Here is a 19,453-nt window from a genome sequence, read left to right as displayed (position 1 = left end):
GGAGAAAGCGCAGCAGAGATTCACCAGGAATGCGCCTGGATTGAAGAACTTTAGTTTTGGAGAGGGATTGGTTAGGCTGGTTTTGTTTTCCCTGAGGTACAGATAGAGAACTATATGGGTATGGATAGGGTAGATAGCCAGCATCTCTTTTCCATGAGAGGGACATGGGTCTAAGTTGAGAGGGGAGGGTTTGTGGGGAAGTGTTTTTACAGAGTAGGCTGGTTGGCACCTGGAACTCACTGCCAGAGGAGGAGATGGAATCAGATGTGGACTCCAGGTTTAAGGAGATCTTCAGACAGCTGCTTAAAAAGGCATGGCAGAATAGAACATGACCCGAGTGCGGGGAAATGGATTAGTGTAGATAGGCAAACTGGTCAGCACAGTCATCATGGGCAGAAGGGCCAGTTTCTGTGTTGTACAACTCTGACTCTATTAGGGGGAAATTTTCCTCTGAGGATCTGCCTTTTGTAGAGTTATAAGACAGAAGCAGGCTCTCTGGCCCATCAAGTTCACACTATTGGTCACCCATTTACCCTAATCCTACATTAATCCCATTTTTTATTCTCCCCACGTTCCCATCAACTCTTCCTTCAACCAATCACCTACATACAAGGGAAAGTTCACAGTGGGCATTGAACTTACCAACCTACATGTGGGAGAAAACCAGCCTGCAGGGGAAACCCAGGTAGTCAAAGGGGTACAAACTCTACTTGGACAGTGCTGGACCTCAGGAATGAACCGGGTCTCTTGGACAGTGAAGTGGTGGCAATATAGCTTATGCCACTGCACCACCCATTGTTTCCTTTTGCTGTTGGGGCTGATGTGTATTTCTTTCTGTTTCAGCTTGCAAGCAACCCAAGCTCCCTAACTTGGTGAAACAGAAACTTCTGTCGACACAGCCTCTGACCAGGTGAGATGCCCGATGCCTGTTGTGAGATTGCAATATAATATCCCGAGGCCTGGCCGTCAGTGCTCCCTCTTCACGGATACAGACCTGTTTTGATCACTGCTGGACTCCTACTCTGATCACATGTTTGGGCAGCCTCAGGCGTTCTGCCAACCCCTGTGGTCAGAAGTTAAAGTCCACTCAAAGATCGAGAGCCTGCGTCTCAGTCACCCATCACCCATCTGCTCCATGAGTGACATTGGACACCATTTGCCACGTTCTACTCTCCTTGTTTACAAATCCTCCTTTAACTCACCTTTCCCCGTCTCTACCAGCCTTTGACACACATACACTTCCGTTCATTTCTCCCCCTTTGCCAGTTGTGACTTCCACAGGCACAGTTGCAAAGTCTGGAGATCCCTTCCTGAATTTCCTCTTCCCTCTCTTTTAAGATTCTCCCAAAGACTGATCTGATTGACAAAGCTTCTGGTTATCTTCCCCAACTTTTTGCTCTGCAGCACCGTATCAATGTGTTTGATCAAATTGTATTTGGGAGTATAGACCTGTGGGGTTTACTTCAGTGGTGGACAAATTATTGGAGAGTATTCTTGGAGACAGGATCTACAAGTGTTTGGAGAAGTGTAGTCTGATTAGGGGTAGTCAGCATGGCTTTGCCTTACGATCTGATAGAAATCTGAGGATGTTACAAAGCACATTAATGAAGGTAGAGCAGTGGATGCAGTGTATATGGATTTTAGTAAGGTGTTTGATAAGGTTCCCCATGGTAAGCTCATTCAGGAAGTCAGGAGGTATGGGATCCAGGGAAACTAGCGTGTGGACTCAGAATTGTCTTGCCCACTGAAAGCAGATTGAGCATGTTCTCTTTGGAGGTCAGTGTTCTGCAGGGATCTGTTCTGGGACCCCTCCTTTGTATTTTGTATAAGTGACTTGGATGAGGAAGTGGAAGGGTGGATTAGTAAATTTGCAGATGACACGAAGGTTGGTGGAGTTGTGGATATGTTGTTGTAGGTTGCAGTGGGATATTGGCTGGATGCAGGGATGGGATTAGAAGGGGCAGATGGAGTTCAACTCAGAAAAGTGTGAAGTGATTTATCTGTATGAAAGGGCAAATTGGAAGACAGGCTATAGGGTTAATAGCAGGATCCTTGGCAGTGGAGAGAGACAGGGGAAGAGGTCCCTGTTCATAGATTCCTCAAGCTTGCTGCTCAAGTTGATAGGGTTCTTGTGGTGGGTTGACCTTCATTAGTCAGGGGATTGAGCTCAAGAGCCACAAAGAAATATTGCAGCTCTATAAAGTCCTGGTTAGACTGCACTTGAAATATTGGGTTAAGCTCTAGTCATCTCACTTTATGAACATTGTGAAAGATTTAGAGAGATTTACCTGGATGTTGCCTGGGCTAGAGGACCTGTCTTATGAAGATGGGTTGAGCAAGCTAGGACTTTTCTCTTTGGAGTGAACGAGGGTGTTGGGTGACAGTCTACAAAATGATAAGTGGCACGAATCAAATGGACTTTTCTGGGTTTGGAAATGACTAATACAAGGGGGCATTTTTTAAGGTGAATGGTGGAAAGTATAGAGGAGGTGTCAGAGGTAAGTTGTTTACACGGAGAGGGATGGGTATGTGGAATGCCCTGCCAGGGGTGGTGGCAGAGGCAGATAACATAGTGGCATTTAAGAAATTCTTAGATTGGCACGTAGATGATAGAAAAATGGATGGTCATGTAGGAGGGAGAAGTTAGATTGATCTTGGAACAGGTTAAAATTCTGACACAACAGAATAAGCCAAAGGGTCTTTACTGTGCTGAAGTGGTCTATGCTCTATGTAAAACATTGCAGGACAACTTGCACAGTAAGTGAGATATGTGGGTGTTTTTGTTATTGTGTTATGTACATGTAGGTAGATGCTGACATGGGAATAATGGGACAAGGGTAGCGCCTCGAGCCAGTGTTTGCATTCAACAAGGTCATGGCTGATGTCTGATCTAACTGCATTCCTTCATTAGGTGAACAAAAAGCTATTGTCAATGAGGCAGTGCAATGGTGCAAATGCTGTATAGCTCCAGAGTCTCAGGATGCTGCCCTTGGGCGCTGGGCCTGTGCAGTCTGCATGTTCTCTCTGCTCCATTTTCTTTCCACATAAATGCAGCCTTGTAGGTTAATTGTTGCTGCTGCCTCAGTCATCCTGAATGGGTCGAGTCTGTGGCAGGAGTTGATGAGTTTTGTGAGAGTATAGCCAGGCAATGGGTCTGATGGGAACGTTCAGAGTCAACTGAATGATCTCCTACATTGTAAGGAGAGATGAAATTATGGGATTTAGACTAAACCTCTGTCCCTAATGATGATCATTCTTTTTTGAAGAAAGTTCAAAGCTACTATCACTTTTTGATTGCAGCACCTTTTCCCCAATTTCAGTCAGACAGCACTTCTTAAATAGTACTTCCCACCCAAGTCCTACATATCTGTGCCGCTTTTTTTGGATTCCTGATCATATACCCCTTTACTTCCTGAATTTAAGGAAGGTTGTGGAATCTTTTATCATAATTGAATTCTTGGATTCCCTGAAAAAGAATGTAGCACTTCCTCCAAGGAAGATGTTGCCCAGAAGTTCGTCCATGGGTGCATAATGCTGAATAAAGGAGGAGTAGTCTGTGTTGCTTGAATTTCCAGCATCTGCAGATTTCCTTGTGTTCATAGTCTGTGAGATATTTCCTCTGATAGTAAAACCCTCTGCTGTTTTCTTTTGAGGTTCTTAATAAACTGTTAGGCGATGAATTTTGAGGCATGAATCATTCTGAAGGTGCCATGCATAGTAGTGTTTACCATCTTCCTGGTGCAAATACTTTATACTGCTCCATCCCTAAGAATTCCAATTCTCTAGCTATAAAGCCCGCAACTCTCTAAACCGTTTGATTCTTTACTACACCTGGTCATGACATTTTGAAGGTCTATTTCACTAAGTCCTGGTCTCTTTGTATACCCACTCCCTTTGCACCATTTTGAATGTTGTAACTTTCAATGGTTCAGATGGAACCAATTCCCTCATGTTTTCCAAAAATGAAATGCATACGGCACAATTTAGGAACATAATAACAAGGCAGCACTGTGGTGCAGTGGGTAGAGTTACTGCCACATAGCTCCTAAGTTCCAGGGTTAATCATGATCTCGAGTGCAATCTGTGCGGAGTTTTCCCTTTCTTGACGTTACTGTATGGGTTTCCTCCTGGTGTTTTGGTTCCTTCTACATCCCAAAGACAGACAGGTTGGTAGATTAATAGGCCACTGTTGATTGTCCCTTGTGCAAAGGTAAATCATTAAATCAGGAGGTGATTTCATGTGGAAATAAAATGGACAAATGCAAATGGGCCTGGTTGTCAGCAGTGACCTGATAGGCCAATTGGTATGTTCTGCTGCATGACTGTATCTCTAAGTGACATGGACAAAAGTGGGCTATCCAGCTCCTTGATCCTGCTTTGCCATTACCTACAATTGATTTCTGTTCAGCATTATCACCTATCCCTGCTTCCCTCAGCTATCAAACTTGAGTGAGCACAGTATCTGAGCACCATAGCCCTCCAGGACAGAGATATCAGAAATTTCCACACCTTAGTTTTCTCCTCAAATCAGAGCTAAATAGCCTATCCTTTTACCTTGAAACTGTCCTGATTTTCAACCCTTCAGTCAGGGAAATACCAGACCTGTCAATCCTTTAAGCATATTGTAAGACTTTACTCATTGGAGTAAACTGTTAATGATCTGTACTAAGAATCAGAATCAGATTTAACGTCACTGGCACATGTCATGATATTGCACTCATTCACACTGCCTCTCACCTGTATGCCTTTCAAAGAAGGCATTTCATCTCATCAGTTAGTGTGGACATAGCTGAGGCCCCCAGAAGGGCAGTCTGGTTGTACCCTATCAATTTGGTGTCAGCTAGATAATCCTTCTTGTCTCTTGACCTCAGCCAATTTCATAAAGAATTCAATAATATGCGTTCGATTCCATATTATTTAACTTGGAATGTTCTCAAATGCATATAAAGCCATTTAAATACCATCTGTAGATACTCTTCAATCTGTCTCTTCACATTTTTTTTTCTTTGTTCATCTGGTATGATCTTTACTGAGGTTTACTAATGATTTACTAGTGGGTACAGGATATCCCAGGCAATCTGAATGTGTTCAAGTTTCAATCACTCTTACTTAGACGCAGACTAACAATTTTCTATCCATTTTCTCTAATGTTAATACAAAGACAAAATAGTTAACCAATATGACCCCAATTTCCATATTGCCATTTAAATCTTACTGTTATCCTGATTCTGAAGGTTTCATATTATACCCAGTAGTCTTTTAATGTGATACAACCATGATTATATTGATATATTTACACAATTATTTTCAGGTTCTCTTTCTGTACAGCCTACCTGCATCTTGTGACCTTTTCTGTATAACTCCCATCAGGATGAGTGGCAGTTTTAAACTTTCCACCTTTTGAGCCATTCACTACTGGTTGATTTAGCCTTAAGAAGTAAATCAGAATTGGGTTTCATATCACCATCATATGTCATGAAAGTCAGCTGGTGTGGTATACTGCGTCCGGTGCTCCCGGTGTGGCCTTTTATATATTGGTGAGACCCGACGCAGACTGGGAGACCGTTTCGCTGAACACCTATGCTCAGTCTGCCAGAGAAAGCAGGATCTCCCAGTGGCCACACATTTTAATTCCACGTCCCATTCCCATTCTGATATGTCTATCCATGCCCTCCTCTACTGTCAAGATGATCCAAACTCAGGTTGGAGGAACAACACCTTATATATCGGCTGGGTAGCCTCCAACCTGATGGCATGAACATTGACCTCCAATTTCCGTTAATGCCCCTCCTCCCCTTCTTACCCCATCCCTGACATACTTAGTTGTTTGCCTGTTCTCCATCTCCCTCTGGTGCTCTCCCCCACCTTCTTTCTCCTGAGGCCTCCCGTCCCATGATCCTTTCCCTTCTCCAGCTCTGTATCACTTTCGCCAATCACCTTGCCAGCTCTTAGCGTCATCCCATCCCCTCCGGTCTTCTCCTATCATTTTGCATTTCCCCCTCCCCCCACTACTTTCAAATCTCTTACTATCTTTCCTTTTGGTTAGTTCTGACGAAGGGTCTCGGCCCGAAACGTCGACAGTGCTTCTCCCTATAGATGCTGCCTGGCCTGCTGTGTTCCACCAGCATTTTGTGTGTGTTGTCATGAAATTTATTGTCTTTGCGGCAGCAGTACTTTGAAATATATAATAACAGAAAAAAACTGTGTATTACAGTAAGTATATCCAGTATATGTTAAATCGTTAAATTAAATAAGTAGTGCAAAAATAGAAATAAAAAGTATTGAGGTACTGTTTAATGTCCATTCAGAAATCAGATGACAGAGGGCAAGAAGCTGTTCCTGAATTATTGAGTTTGTGCCTTCTTCCAGATGAAAAGAGGCCATGTCCTAGGTGATAGGGGTTGCTGCCTTTTTAAGGCATCACTCTTTGTTGAAGATGTTCTGGAGGCTGGTGCCCACGATGGAACCCTGTGCAGCTGATTTCACTGCTTTGCAGCAGCCCCCCCCCACACCCCCACACCAGACGGTGGTGCAGCCAGTTAGAATGCTCTCCACGGTACAGCTGTAGAAATGTGCGAGTGTGTTTGGTGACCGAATCATATTTGTTTTTAATATCCTAAACCTATTGAAGTTGTATCATTTTACCTGGAAACTAATCTGGCTATTGAATTGAATAGACGATGTTCTTAACCATAATCATTTTTAAAAAAGGAAAGTGGGCACAGGAAATTCTTTATACCAACCCCTTTCTGACCTTCCCCACCTTGAGGAGGAACAGCCAATGTTTGGACTAAACTGTACCGATATCCCTTGCCCCTTCCTCATGTTTCAGAGTGCCCGCAGTTCATGCTCCAACTCGGTAACTCTGAGCAAGTCATTCAAGCCACTTGTGTACTCGTATTTGCAGGGAGTTGAGCTGGCTGCAAACTCTCACATACTGGATACAAGCCCTGCCTAAGTGTATCTGTTATATATTACACTCAATATTTAGTTCATTTAAATTTTGTGTCACAGGCAAACTTGCAACAAGCACTAAAATTTGGGACATAATTTTAACCAATAAATCAAGCTTCTACAAACTCTCACCAAAAGTTCACCCTTACACTGTGTAGGCTCCATTGTCGTTGTGATACCCTGTGTGAGCTGATTCCATGATACTATCCCTTTGACACACTTTCAGACTGACACAAGATTCTACGATCAAATCTTTTGAGTAGCGCTATTTGTCAGAGTAACGTGACATAATAAGACTGAGGACCTTTGCTTGTTTTCATCAACAGGAGGACACCACTTCACCGGCTACTGGCCACCATTCTAGACAAGGAGCACTCCCAAATCTCACCCACCAAAGCCCCAGTACAGCATGTTGGGAATCTCCCATCAGGATTCTATCATCCTCATACTCAGTTGGAGTATGAGTGCATCTCTCCGTTCTACAGGCGCCTTGGAAGCAGGAAGAGAACGTGTCTCAAGACAGGCAAATGGAGTGGCCGATCACCATTGTGTATTCCCAGTAAGTATGGCTCCAGATAAAAGACATTTAGGTTCCAACCTTTTTGGTGGTAAAATGGGAAAAAGGTGTTTGAAAAGCTAATTTTTTTATGTACAGTCGGCCCTCCTTATCCGCGGGGGAATGGTTCCGGGACCCCTCGCAGATACCAAAAACGCGGATGCTCAAGTCCCTTATATAAAATGGCGTAGTATTTGCATATAACCTACACACATCCTCCCATATACTTTAAATCATCTCTAGATTACTTACAACAGCTAATACAATGCAAATGCTATGTAAATAGTTGTTATACTGTATTGTTTATGGAATAATGACAAGAAAAAAAGGTCTGTGCATGTTCAGTACAGACACCACCATTGTAGCTCTTCCGGGAATGCTGATGTCACCTCAGCATCAGCCGATCCTGATTCCCCCGTGATCTTTAAGTTCTTGAGGCTGTAGTGCTTTAATCATCCCTTACTAGCCTTAAACTCCTTCCTCTCGCTCATAACACAAGTAGCGAATGAACAAGACGCGAGGCGAGCAATGCTCAACTTCTAGGTTTTCCCGATCCGCGATTGGTTGAACCCACAGATAAGGAGGGCCGGCTGTGATATGATATCCAATGAGACTGGACAGATAGATGCAGGAAGGATGATCCTGATGGCTGAAAGTAGGAAGCTATAGGAGATAGCCCAAGTATATGGATTAGGCCATTTAGGAATGAGCTGAAGGTGGCGGACTTGCGGGATTCTGTACCAGAGAAAGCAGTGAAGGCTATATCATTAATTCCATTCAAGGAAGAAGCAGATATCATTTAAAGGCCAAGGATAGCGAGGTCTATGGGAACAAAGCAGATGATCAGGCGTGAACTTATTGAATGACAGAACAAACTTGAAGGGCTGAAGGATCACCTCCCCTGCCTATTTCCTTTGCTTCTATGTGTCGAAGTAAATCGACCCCAGAGACCAGACTTCAAGCAGTGATACGTTTATCCAGCAGAGTATTACACAGCAATTTTGGCATATAGTTATACTGCTGGACAGGCAAATACCAGCACGCAAGTGAATCTTTTACACGGGCAGATACATGTAACTAGGAACAAGTCAGTACTGTACATCTGTTACACACATTACTTTTAATCATAGAATAGACAAGGACCAGACTCAATGGCCAAATGGCCTAATTCTGCTCCTATATCTTATGCTCTTAAATGTAAATAAGTGACTACGTTTGTGTTTTTGGCCATCTGCACACAGTGCTGATTCCTGATTGTGAAAGGCTGTCTGCAGGTCTAAGCTTAGGACATTGGGTTACAGAAGTTCATTAGGATACAATTCAAATGGAAAAAAAAATGCAAGTTAGCTACTTTGTTCATTACCCCTTTTGCTGCCCCTTCTCCCACACCATGTTTGGAGGCTATCCCTTTAAAAAAGGTTGTGGTACATAAGCAAGTAAATCAAACTGTAATAAAGGCTCCTGCAGAGGCAATGTTATTAGTTATTGATCTGTTACTGTCTGTGAAGAGCTTTTGTTCGTGTGCCATCCAGACAGATCGTTCCATACACAAGTACAGAAGGAAAAAGAACAGAATGGAGAATATAGTACTACAGTAATAGAGAATATAGTGCAAAAAGGTGCAAGGGCCATAATGAGTAACTTTGTGAGCTCACGAGTTCTTTACCATACAAGAAGTCCATTCAAAAATCTTGTAACAGTAGGATGGAAACTGTCCTTGGGACAGGAGGTACATGTTCTTTTGTCTCTTCTGCCTGCTGGAAGAGGAGAAAGGAAGAAGGCTGGGATGGGAGGAGTCCCGGATTACGTTGGTAACGTTGCCCAGGTAGCAGGAGGAGTGACAGAGTCTGTTTCCTATGCATGGCCACTCTCTGCAATTTCTGCTTTGCACAGAGAAGTTTCCATACCACACCGTGGCGCATCCAAATAGGTTACTGGCAATTTCATTAGTTTGAAGCATTAAGGACGGATTTAAAGAGTGCAGTGTGAATGGTAGGCTTTGCAACAGATGGAGGATTTTTTTTCATATTTTCCTGTTTTGCTTTTCAAATGAATCTGAGGCTATAGTAACTGTTTGCTAGATCATATAGAGAAAAAAAATAAAGAGTGATTCTGCTAAAATGTGACCGTTAATCTGAAACCTTTGACGAAGGGGGCACAGTATAAGATTTCCAAAAGGTTGGTCAGAAGAAGTTTTAACTTTGCAAGGAAATTAAGGATAGAAGCACTGGAAAAGAAGTTCCAAAATGCCTGAAATCGGTGGGTCGTGGATCAGGAGAGGATGGGGATGGTGACGGGTGGAGAGATGATTGCAGTGCGACTGGGGAGGGGGAGCATGAAGGGGTGACTGAAGAACAACAGCTGTTGGGGTGAGAAACTCTGGGCTGGAGTGGGCATGGTTGGCGAGGGTAGGAGTGCTGTGAAGTGGGAACAGGGTGGCGGTGGGAATCAGAAAAGGATCAGTTGAATGTGGTCAGGCATAGGATCTGGGAAAATGAGAACCAGAGGAAAAGTGTGCCGCATAAAGGAATATTTTGGGAATAATATTCTCGAAGTTCATGGACTGAAGTCTGCCTCCACAACAAATTTCCCGATTTGATGATGTTGAGGGGAGCTCTGAGGGGGGCTTTTCACCCGACCTATAGAGAGACTATTCCAGATATATAATGAAAGAATGTTTCCATTTCTGCTTTTGCACCTTTAATCCAAACTCAAAGTTCAATGTTCAAAGTTCAAAATGCATATGTCATCTTGTACAACCCCAAGATTCAATCTACTTGGAGGCATTCACAGTAAATACAAGAGAGACAATAGAATCAAAGAAAGACAATTGCTGATCTTTAAGGGGACCTGTCCTCTCCCAGTTTACCATTTTACTCTTAATATACAGTCTGCTATCCTTATCCGCAGGTTCTGCACACGCGGATTCAACCAACTGCAGATCGGGAAAATCCAGAAGTTCTCTCTCCAGCACTCATTGTTTGAGCATGTACAGACTTTACTTCTTGTCATTATTCCCTAAACAATACAGTATACCAACTATTTACATAGCATTTATATTGTATTAGGTATTATAAGTAATCTAGAGATGATTTAAAGTACAGACAGTCTTTAAGTCGGATTCGTATGTAAATTGGAACAGGTACATCTGGTATTATTTGGCATCAGTTAGTCAAAGGTTTGTCTTAGTATGTAATATATATTTTACCTTTCTATGCATATAAAACACAAGAAACGTATGTATTTCAATAATTAAACCACTGTGTTGCTTAGTAATAATTGTAGCTTTCATTGGGGCAGGACCTTTCACACATTATACTTTAAAATTGTTCCGATTGTTGACCGACTGTAGCCTAACAGTTTTCCAATGACAGATGGTATTTCACTTCTTTCCGATTGCTTTATTATTTTCACTTTATTTTCAATCGTGATCGTTTTCCGTCAATGGGACAGAAACACTGTGGATTCAGCAGCAGCCGCAGGCAGCGAGTTCGGAGCTCCCCAGGGTCCTAAAGTCCACCCACACTGAGACAGGTTAAATAAGGGACGAGCATCTGCACTTTTTGGTATCCGTGGGGAGTCCCGGAACCAACCCCCCGCAGATAAGGAGGGCCGACTGTACCTGTAGAAACTATTGGGAATTTGCTTCATCTTGCCTGTCATATATTTCTCATACCATCTTTGTCCTCCTAACTTCTCTCTTAAGTGCACAAGATGGTCATCAAGAGATCCACTAGTTTTCATTCTTTGTGCATAGTGTATACCTCCCTCTTTTTCTTAACTAGAGCCTCAATATCTCTCAATAGAGGGAAATAATTTCCCTCTTCTACCCCATTAGTTATGTTAAACACATCTTCCATTACCTTCTTCTCAGGCAGTTCTTCAGGGTGGAGGGTGACTTGCCTCTTTGGTGGTGACCCCTAGATGCAGAAGGGGAGTAGTTGTAAGGTGATGGGACCCCTCCACCTCTAATGCAGGTCTTCTGAGTACTCTAATCCATGTCCTTGATGCTGTCAATAACAGGCTGACATATGGAAAAGGAAAGGTATAAAATGTTTTCGTGATCTCTTTTTTGAAGATACTTTGATGTCATTTGATCAACTTTCCAACAAATTTGAATTACCTAAATCTAATTTTTTCAGATATTTACAAATTAGAAATTTCTTACATAAAGTTTTACCATCTTTTCCTAATTCAACTTTGGTGGACATTACAGATTTGATTTTTACCTTAAATCCTTGTCAGAAGGGATTAGTAGCTTTTATTTATAATATGATTATGAAGATACAACCAGAAATATCAGTTAGAATTAAACAAGAATGGGAAAAAGAACTTCAATATAACATATCAACAGATAAATGGGAAAAAATTTTGCAAATGGTTAATTCTTCTTCTATATGTGCTAAACATGCTTTAATACAATTTAAAATTGTACATAGAGCTCATATGTCTAAAGATAAACTTGCTCGATTCTATTCTCATATTAACCCTCAATGTGACAGATGTCATTCAGAAGTGGCCTCATTGACCCATATGTTCTGGTCATGTCCCACTTTACATAATTATTGGAAGGACATATTTACTACTATTTCCTCAATTTGGAATATAGATTTACAACCTCATTTTATTACTGCAATTTTTGGCATACCAAATGAAGATGGTAATCAGTTTTCCCCTTCAATCAGACGAATGATTGCTTTTGTAACATTAATGGCCAGAAGGTCTATATTACAAAATTGGAAAGAAGTAAATCCTCCTACCACATTTCAATGGCTTTCTCAAACTATTTCTTATCTGAGTTTGGAAAAAATTAGAAGCACTATTTTTGACTCATCAATTAAATTTGAAGAAACTTGGAGACCGTTTATTCGACATTTTCATATGAATTAATTTGGCCTTTTCCAGACCTTCTTTCTGCTTATTCATGTTCAGGTATGGAGTTCCAGAGTTCTTTGACACTATCATATACTTGTAAACTGTTATTATTGCCCATGTTAGTTTAGTTTAGTGTTTTATTTTTTTTTAATATATAGTTTTTTTCACATATTTTTATTATTTTTTTCTTTTTTAATGGTTATTTTTGTTTTTTTTTCATATAATCATGTGGACTTGATTGATTAAGGTATTTTCTTCTGTTGATGTTTAGTAGGATATTGTTATCTTATTATCAATGTGATTTCAAGTCTATTGTATTCATAATTTACTTATTACTATGTTATTTTTTTTGTGTATATATGAAAATCAATAAAAAGATTGAAAAAGAAAGAATAACAGGCTGAGTGTATGAGGGCCTCAGGGGTTGCTCTTGATAGAGTTCTGAAGAATGAAGGGTAATCTTATTGCGGATACTGAAAGGCCTGGATAGTGGATGTGGAGAGATGTTTCCATTAGCTAAAGAGACTTTGGTCTAAGGGATGGTCTCAGCAGAAAGGTACTGATATGAGAAGGAATTTCTTCAGCCAGAAGATTGCCACAGGGACTGTGGAGGCCATGTCATTGAGTGTATTTAAGGCAGATTGTTGGGTTCTTGGTTGTAAAGTGTTAAGGCTAACTGGGAGTAGGTGGGGGAATGAGGTTGTAATCAGCCATGATTAATAGCAGAGCAGACTTGGTGGGCCAAGTGGGATAAAACTGTTCTTATATCAGTCCTGATGAAGGGTCTTGGCCTGAAATGTTGGCTGTTTATTGCCCTCCATTGATACTACCTGACTCGTTGAGATTCTCCTGCATTTTGTGTGCCACTCAAGACTTACAGCATCTGCAGAATCTCTTTGTGCCCAATACCTTATGGTCTGATGGTTTATTATTATAATCCTTCTAGATGCTCCAACTTCTAGGCATATATCATTGTATTGTGGTGTGATGCTCAGACTGACTGTGACCTTTCTCTTTGGCCTCGTGTCTTGTGTGTCTCCCTGAAGAGTAACATTCACCCTGCCTTTCTCTCTTTCTCCCCGATCTGCAGTCTGTGGAAAGCTGGGCAACTTCAGCCGGCAGAACCTGGCCTCGACAGCCTGGCCCTGGCAGGCCGCGCTCTACCAGAAGGTGTCCCAGACCAGCAATGAGATTGTCAGCGGGCACTCCTGGTTTCTGGCCTGCAGTGGGGCAGTTCTCAATGAGCGCAGCGTGGTGGTAGCTGCCCATTGTGTGACGGAGCTGGGCAAGGCGGCGCTCATCAATACGGCGGATCTGATGGTGGTCCTGGGGAAGTACTTCTACGATGAAGCAAAGCAGGAGGAGAGCCGGCAGTACCTGCAGGTAGGTCCTGAAGGGGAAGGGAGCTCCCCTGGCGGTCAGACCCTGAAGGGACGGTACTCATTGCTCTGACGTGTAATCTAAGAACCCCTTTCCTCATTGTTGAATGAACCAGCAGACTACTGTGTCCTCTAAACATTCACTATGGGACATGGGTTACGTTTCACAGTGTCGCTGAGCTACTTAGCAAGCAATCAGTCCTTTATTCACCGAGTCATTGCTGATTATCACTGATTCCACACTAATCCCATTAACTTCTCCGGTTTCTACCACTTCCTTGGTCAATAGACCCACCAAATCTGCGTGTCTTGCGGAGGGGTGGTACGGGTAGGGTGAGGAAACTGGAAACCAGGGTATCCAAGGGGAACATTTGACAGAGACAGTGGCAGAGGGCATGACTGAGCCCTGGTCACTGGAACTGTGAGACTCGACCAGTCATTCTCATTGCGAGTACTCAATGTTCTGTCTAACTGATGCTGAAGGTGTTTCCCCACAAGAATTAACAAAGCTAGTGGCTGATATATGAGGGTGACCCTTCTAAAGAACTATGCATTAAGAAGGCAGGGGTGGGTGTAAGGAAACAATGTTAAGAAGGGGAGATAAAGAAGCCACAGCTCCTGGAACTGGGAGGCAACTGCACTATCTGCAGTAGCATTTGTTGCCCAGAGTCTATCACCATTTCTGCTCTTCCTGAGGTGCAAACTTTCCCTAGGAGTACATACTGGGGTTGGGAGGAGCTGTACCTATCACCAATAGGGCAATGCAGAGGGAGCTGCACAGGGAATGTGCTGACTACTAGCTCATCCTGAAGGGCAGAGACACAAGAGATTCAGAAATATTGGGCAACACGCACAAAATGCTGGGGGAACTCAACAGGCCAGGCAGCGTCTATGGAAATGAATAAACAGTTGATGTTTTATTTTTCTCCTCTAGATGCTGCCTCGTTAAGGTTCTCCAGCACCTTGTATGCGTTTCACCCTGAAAGGCGGTAGGCAGCCAATGAAGCAGAACAGTATTTTAACCTACTATTCTGATCTCACTTTACTCTCTTCAGATTGCTGGAGTCATTGTGCATCCTTCCTACGACCCGGTTCTGCTGGATTCCGACATTGCTATCATCAAACTGATGGACAAGGCGAAGATCACCAATCAGGTACAGCCAGTGTGCCTTCCTGACCTGAAGGATCTATCGGCCATCAGTGCCCAGGGCTACGTCACCGGATGGAGGATACAGAGCGAGCCCAGGGAGTCCGGCCGCAGCAATGACACCCTGCGCGTGGGCACCATCGAGATCGGCGATGCGGTCCAGTGTGAGCAGCAGTACGAGGAGCACGGGATCTCTGTCAGCATCACCGAGAACATGTTCTGTGCCCGTCAGGATCCCCAAGGTTTCTCAAACATCTGCCCACTGGAGACGGGAGGTGTGGCCACCTTCCCAGCAGCAGACAAGGCTGGTGAAATGTTCACCTGGTACCTGGTGGGGCTGGTCAGCTGGGGCTACGAGAGCGAGTGCAGCCAAGAACTTTTCACCGTCTATACCAGTGTAGCACCGTTCAAAGACTGGATCGAGAAGCACCTGAAGTAGGATTCCCTCACGGAAGCAGCACATGGTGATGCTAACCAGAGGACAGGCGACTCATAATGGGCCTGGTTTCACAGCTGCATCCTTCGAACTTACAGTGTTGTTTATACAAGGCAACCAATAAAAGCACACGACAGCTGCACCAATCAGCACGCTTCATCCATCAAACACAACTACTGACTTAGTGACTTCAGTGATTTTAATCAGCAATGCCTCAACCTATTCAACTAAATTCATTTGTAGGACAATTATTGGATTCATCTCCTACCCTTCTTCCCATAGGAATCATATTCCTTCTCCAGGGATCTTTATCCCTCTCTACAGAGGATGTAGTCCCTCTCCCATGGATCACATTCACATTCTGAGGGGTCACATTCCCTCTTCCCAAGGATCTGATTCCCTCTTCCCAGAGGTCACATTCCTTCCCCTGTACCAGGGACCATTTTGTTATGTGCATCTTCTCATTCCTCCTGAGTCCATTGCTGTAAACCCGTCCCACCTGCCTGTATTCTGCCCATTTCATTGCCACCTCTTCTGGAAAATTGCTGAGAACCTTCTCGCTGTTGCATTTATTTAACGTTTATGTCCTCTCCAAATTTCAAAACTTCTGCTCAGTAATATGAAAGTGATGTATAGTTGTCAGTCCTCCAAAATATCCTAAAGTGGATCACAGAATATGTTATTTTAATGTCTTCCAACCACACTCTTGCCCACACCAGCTTGACAATGAGATGTTAGCCTGGGCTGTGTCATTTAGAATTTGTACAGTGGGTTGAATCTACATGATTCTGAGTTGGAGGTTAAAATATATAAAATAACCTTAACTCTGTGGTCTCTACCACTGAACTTAAAGTCTGAGGAATATTATTGGTCTGGGATTGTACTTGATGAAGTTCAGAGGGAAAGGGGGATGGGGGGGATCTCATTGAAACCTACTGAATAGTGAAAAGGTCTGGATAGGGTGGACATGGAAAGGATGTTTCTATTAGGAGCAGGGTCTAGGATCCAAGGGTATAGTCTCAGAATAAGGATGATATATTTAGAACTGAAATGAGGAGGAATTTCTTCAGCTGGAGGATGGTGAACCTGTGGAATTGATTACCATGGAGGGCTGTGGAGGCCAATTCATTGTGTGTGTGTGTGTGTGTGTGTGTGTGTGTGTGTGTGTGTGTGTGTGTGTGTGTGTGTGTGTGTGTGTGTGTGTGTGTGTGTGTAAGGCAGAGACTGATGGTTTCTTCATTGATAAAAGGAGCTAAAGGCTGTGAGAAGTCTGGAGAATGGGTTGTAAAAAATCAGCCACAATTGAGCAGATTCCATAGGCACAGTAGAATGGCCAAATCCTTTATCTTATGGTCTTCTGAGATTGTAAACCCAGTACAAACCATTGAGTAATGTCCATCCTGAAGGATATGGAGCACAGGAACTCAGGACAAACTTAAGACTGATTCCACAAATTACTTCTTTACACAGGGACTCAGAGACACCTCAAATAGCTCCGCAGGAATAGTAGGTATTGGCATATCTCTGATTTCAATGAAGAAACACAGTGCAAAGTTAATCCTGCTGCTCCTGAAAATCTGAAATAGGTGATGGATTTTGGAGACACACAGGCAACTTTAGCATAGGATTCACCGCAAAAGCTTTAATTGCTCCACTCCCTCCAAACTACGGAAAGCTTCCACCCTCTTCTGTGTCAGTTTTGTTTGAGGATTGACCAGTAGACCTGCTGTGCTAACACAGCTGGCTACACGTTTACTGAAATTACCTGTCGGCTTGCCAAAGCAAAGAAACAGAGGTTCAATTATCCATAGAGCAATCTCTATTGTAGGAAGCGTCTCAATGAATCAGCGGTGTCTGTGACTTCAGTGTATCGAAGTCATATCACTCGATTCACCCTGTTATTCAAGATACATTTTATTTGATATAATGTACACTGCATCTTCTTAAAGAATAAACCCATACAAAACATCAAGTATATGAAATTTTGTATTTGGTTAATTATTTATGTAACTATAGAGTTGTAAGTTCAATCAACTATAATCAACCTATTGGTCTCAGTTGACTGAAATTTTCCTTGCACTCTACATCTTAGAATATCTGCTGCAGGATCTGGAAATTTCAGTTGATTATTTCTCCAGGTTAAGAGCTTGTGTCACATCCTGTGTTGCATTTATTGTCTCAACACAACTGTTCTCATTGTATTGAATACGTCTGATTACATACTCTGATTCACTATATTTTTTATATCACCTTCTGTACAAATCTGTCCATGAAGTAACTTAGCATTAATGGCAATAGTCTATGCTGTTTTTTGATACGTTACTGGATACACGAAGCTTAGTTCAATCTATCTCTAGTCAAGGTTCAAAGTAAGTTTTATTATCAGAGTACATGTATGTCACTACATACAATGCTGAGATTTGCTTACCTGCAAGCATATTCGGCAAATCTATGGAATAGTAACAGTAAACAGGATCAATGAAAGATCAACCAGAGTGTAGAAGACAACAAACTATGCAATGCAAGTACAAATAAATAAATAGCAATAACTAACGAGAACATGAAATAGCAAGATAATGAGTCATTAAAGTGAGATCATTGGCTGTGGGAACATCTCAATGGATGGGCAAGTGGGTGTAGTTATCCCCTTTTGTTCAAGAGCTGATGGTTGAGGGGCAGTAACTATTCTTGTACGTCGTGCTGTGAGTGCTGAGGCTCGTGATCCTTCGACCTGATGGCAGCAGTGAGCAGAGAGCCTGGCCTGGGTGGTGAGGGTCTCTGATGATGGATGCTGCTTTTGTGTAGATGTGCTCAATGTTTGGGAAGCAAGATAGAGACAGTGATCATCGGCTACTTCCTGTGGGCTGCAGAAAATTGTTCTAGATTTCCTCTATCCGGTTGCTTTTTACTGATCTCTGTGTCTCTGCACTCATTTCAGAGGCCATACCCTTCCTTATTCCCACTGTTACTTTTTACGTCACAAAGTACAGGTATCCCCCGCTTTTCGAAAGTTTGCTTTACGCCACTTCACTTTTACGAAAGACCTACATCAGTACCTGTTTCCGCTAACCAAAAGAAATCCGAAGATTTTCACTCTTACGAGAAAAAGCGAAAAGGAAAAATAGCGATCTGCATTTGTTTTGCAGCAAGCCGTTATAGAGGCAGCGCGCACCCCGAGTGAGAGAGTGGCCCCCGGGAACTACACTCAGCATCTCAGCAAGTTGCCATAGCTTCGAACTGTGTCTGTGAGCATCTGTGCTTTACCTCCATTTATTTTGTACATCCGTTAACAAATGTGTCATCGGAAAAGCCTAAGACAGCTCGTAAGGGTGTTGCGCTTAACGTAAAATTGGACATAATTAAATGTTTCGATCATGGTGAATGAAATAAAGGCATCGTGAGTGCGTTGAACCTGCCTGCATTCGTACTACTTACACACAGAGAGAAAGAATCTTGAAGGCTGCCGATGTTACTGTTGGTTCTGCTCGTAGCAAAGTGGTCTCTCCTAGTCGGCATCCAGTAATGGATGAAATGGGAAGCCTTGCTTGAGTGGATTGATGGGTGTACAAAGCGTGGTGTTCCATTAAAACTACACTGTACATACAATATTTCTACTTTATATAGGCTGTATATTTATCATATCATTCCTGCTCTTACTATATGTTCATGTTATTTTAGATTTTATGTGTTATTTGGTTTGATTTGGTAGGTTTTTTTTGGGTCTGGGAACACTCAAAAATTTTCCCATATAAGTAAATGATAATTGCTTCTTCGCTTTGCACCATTCCGGCTTACAAACAGTTTCATAGGAACGCTCTACCTTCAGATAGCAGGGGAAACCTGATTCTTACTTTCTGGGCTATGCCTCCATGCCTCTATGCATCATTCAAAGATCTTTGGAGCTTTGGAAACATCTTCACATTTACAACAAGCCCTCTCTCACATAATTACTGAATCACAATCATGGAATAGTTACATCAAGGAAGAAGGCCATTTGGCCCATTCAATGTGTATTTGCTCTGGCAATCTAACTAGTCCATTCTCCCACCATAGTTCTGCAAATTCTTTCCTTTTAAATACCTCCCCAACATCTTTCTGCTTGCATC

The 19,453-nt window shown here is 42.6% G+C and overlaps 1 protein-coding gene across 4 annotated transcripts in view; it reads left to right on the top strand.

Moving 5' to 3' along the window:
• The window catches only part of pamr1b (peptidase domain containing associated with muscle regeneration 1b), a 177,009-nt gene extending 158,270 nt beyond the window's left edge, over positions 1–18,739 (top strand). For 3 of the 4 annotated variants that reach the window (XM_059975430.1, XM_059975431.1, XM_059975428.1), the window contains 4 exons: positions 844–910; positions 7,281–7,513; positions 13,476–13,768; positions 14,820–18,738. In XM_059975430.1, coding sequence (XP_059831413.1) covers positions 844–910; positions 7,281–7,513; positions 13,476–13,768; positions 14,820–15,350 — 1,124 coding nt within the window. In that variant the 3' untranslated portion in view covers positions 15,351–18,738. Of the gene's footprint in view, positions 1–843; positions 911–7,280; positions 7,514–13,475; positions 13,769–14,819 lie in introns of all 4 variants that reach the window. The other variant, XM_059975429.1, reaches the window with a different exon arrangement.
• The last annotated feature ends 714 nt before the right edge of the window (positions 18,740–19,453 follow it).

This window comes from Hypanus sabinus, chromosome 7, assembly GCF_030144855.1.
Source record: "Hypanus sabinus isolate sHypSab1 chromosome 7, sHypSab1.hap1, whole genome shotgun sequence".
In the NCBI taxonomy this organism is placed as follows: Eukaryota; Metazoa; Chordata; class Chondrichthyes; order Myliobatiformes; family Dasyatidae; genus Hypanus; species Hypanus sabinus.
The sequence above is the reverse complement of the archived record's forward strand: the minus strand, read 5'-3'. Positions and strand labels throughout refer to the sequence as shown.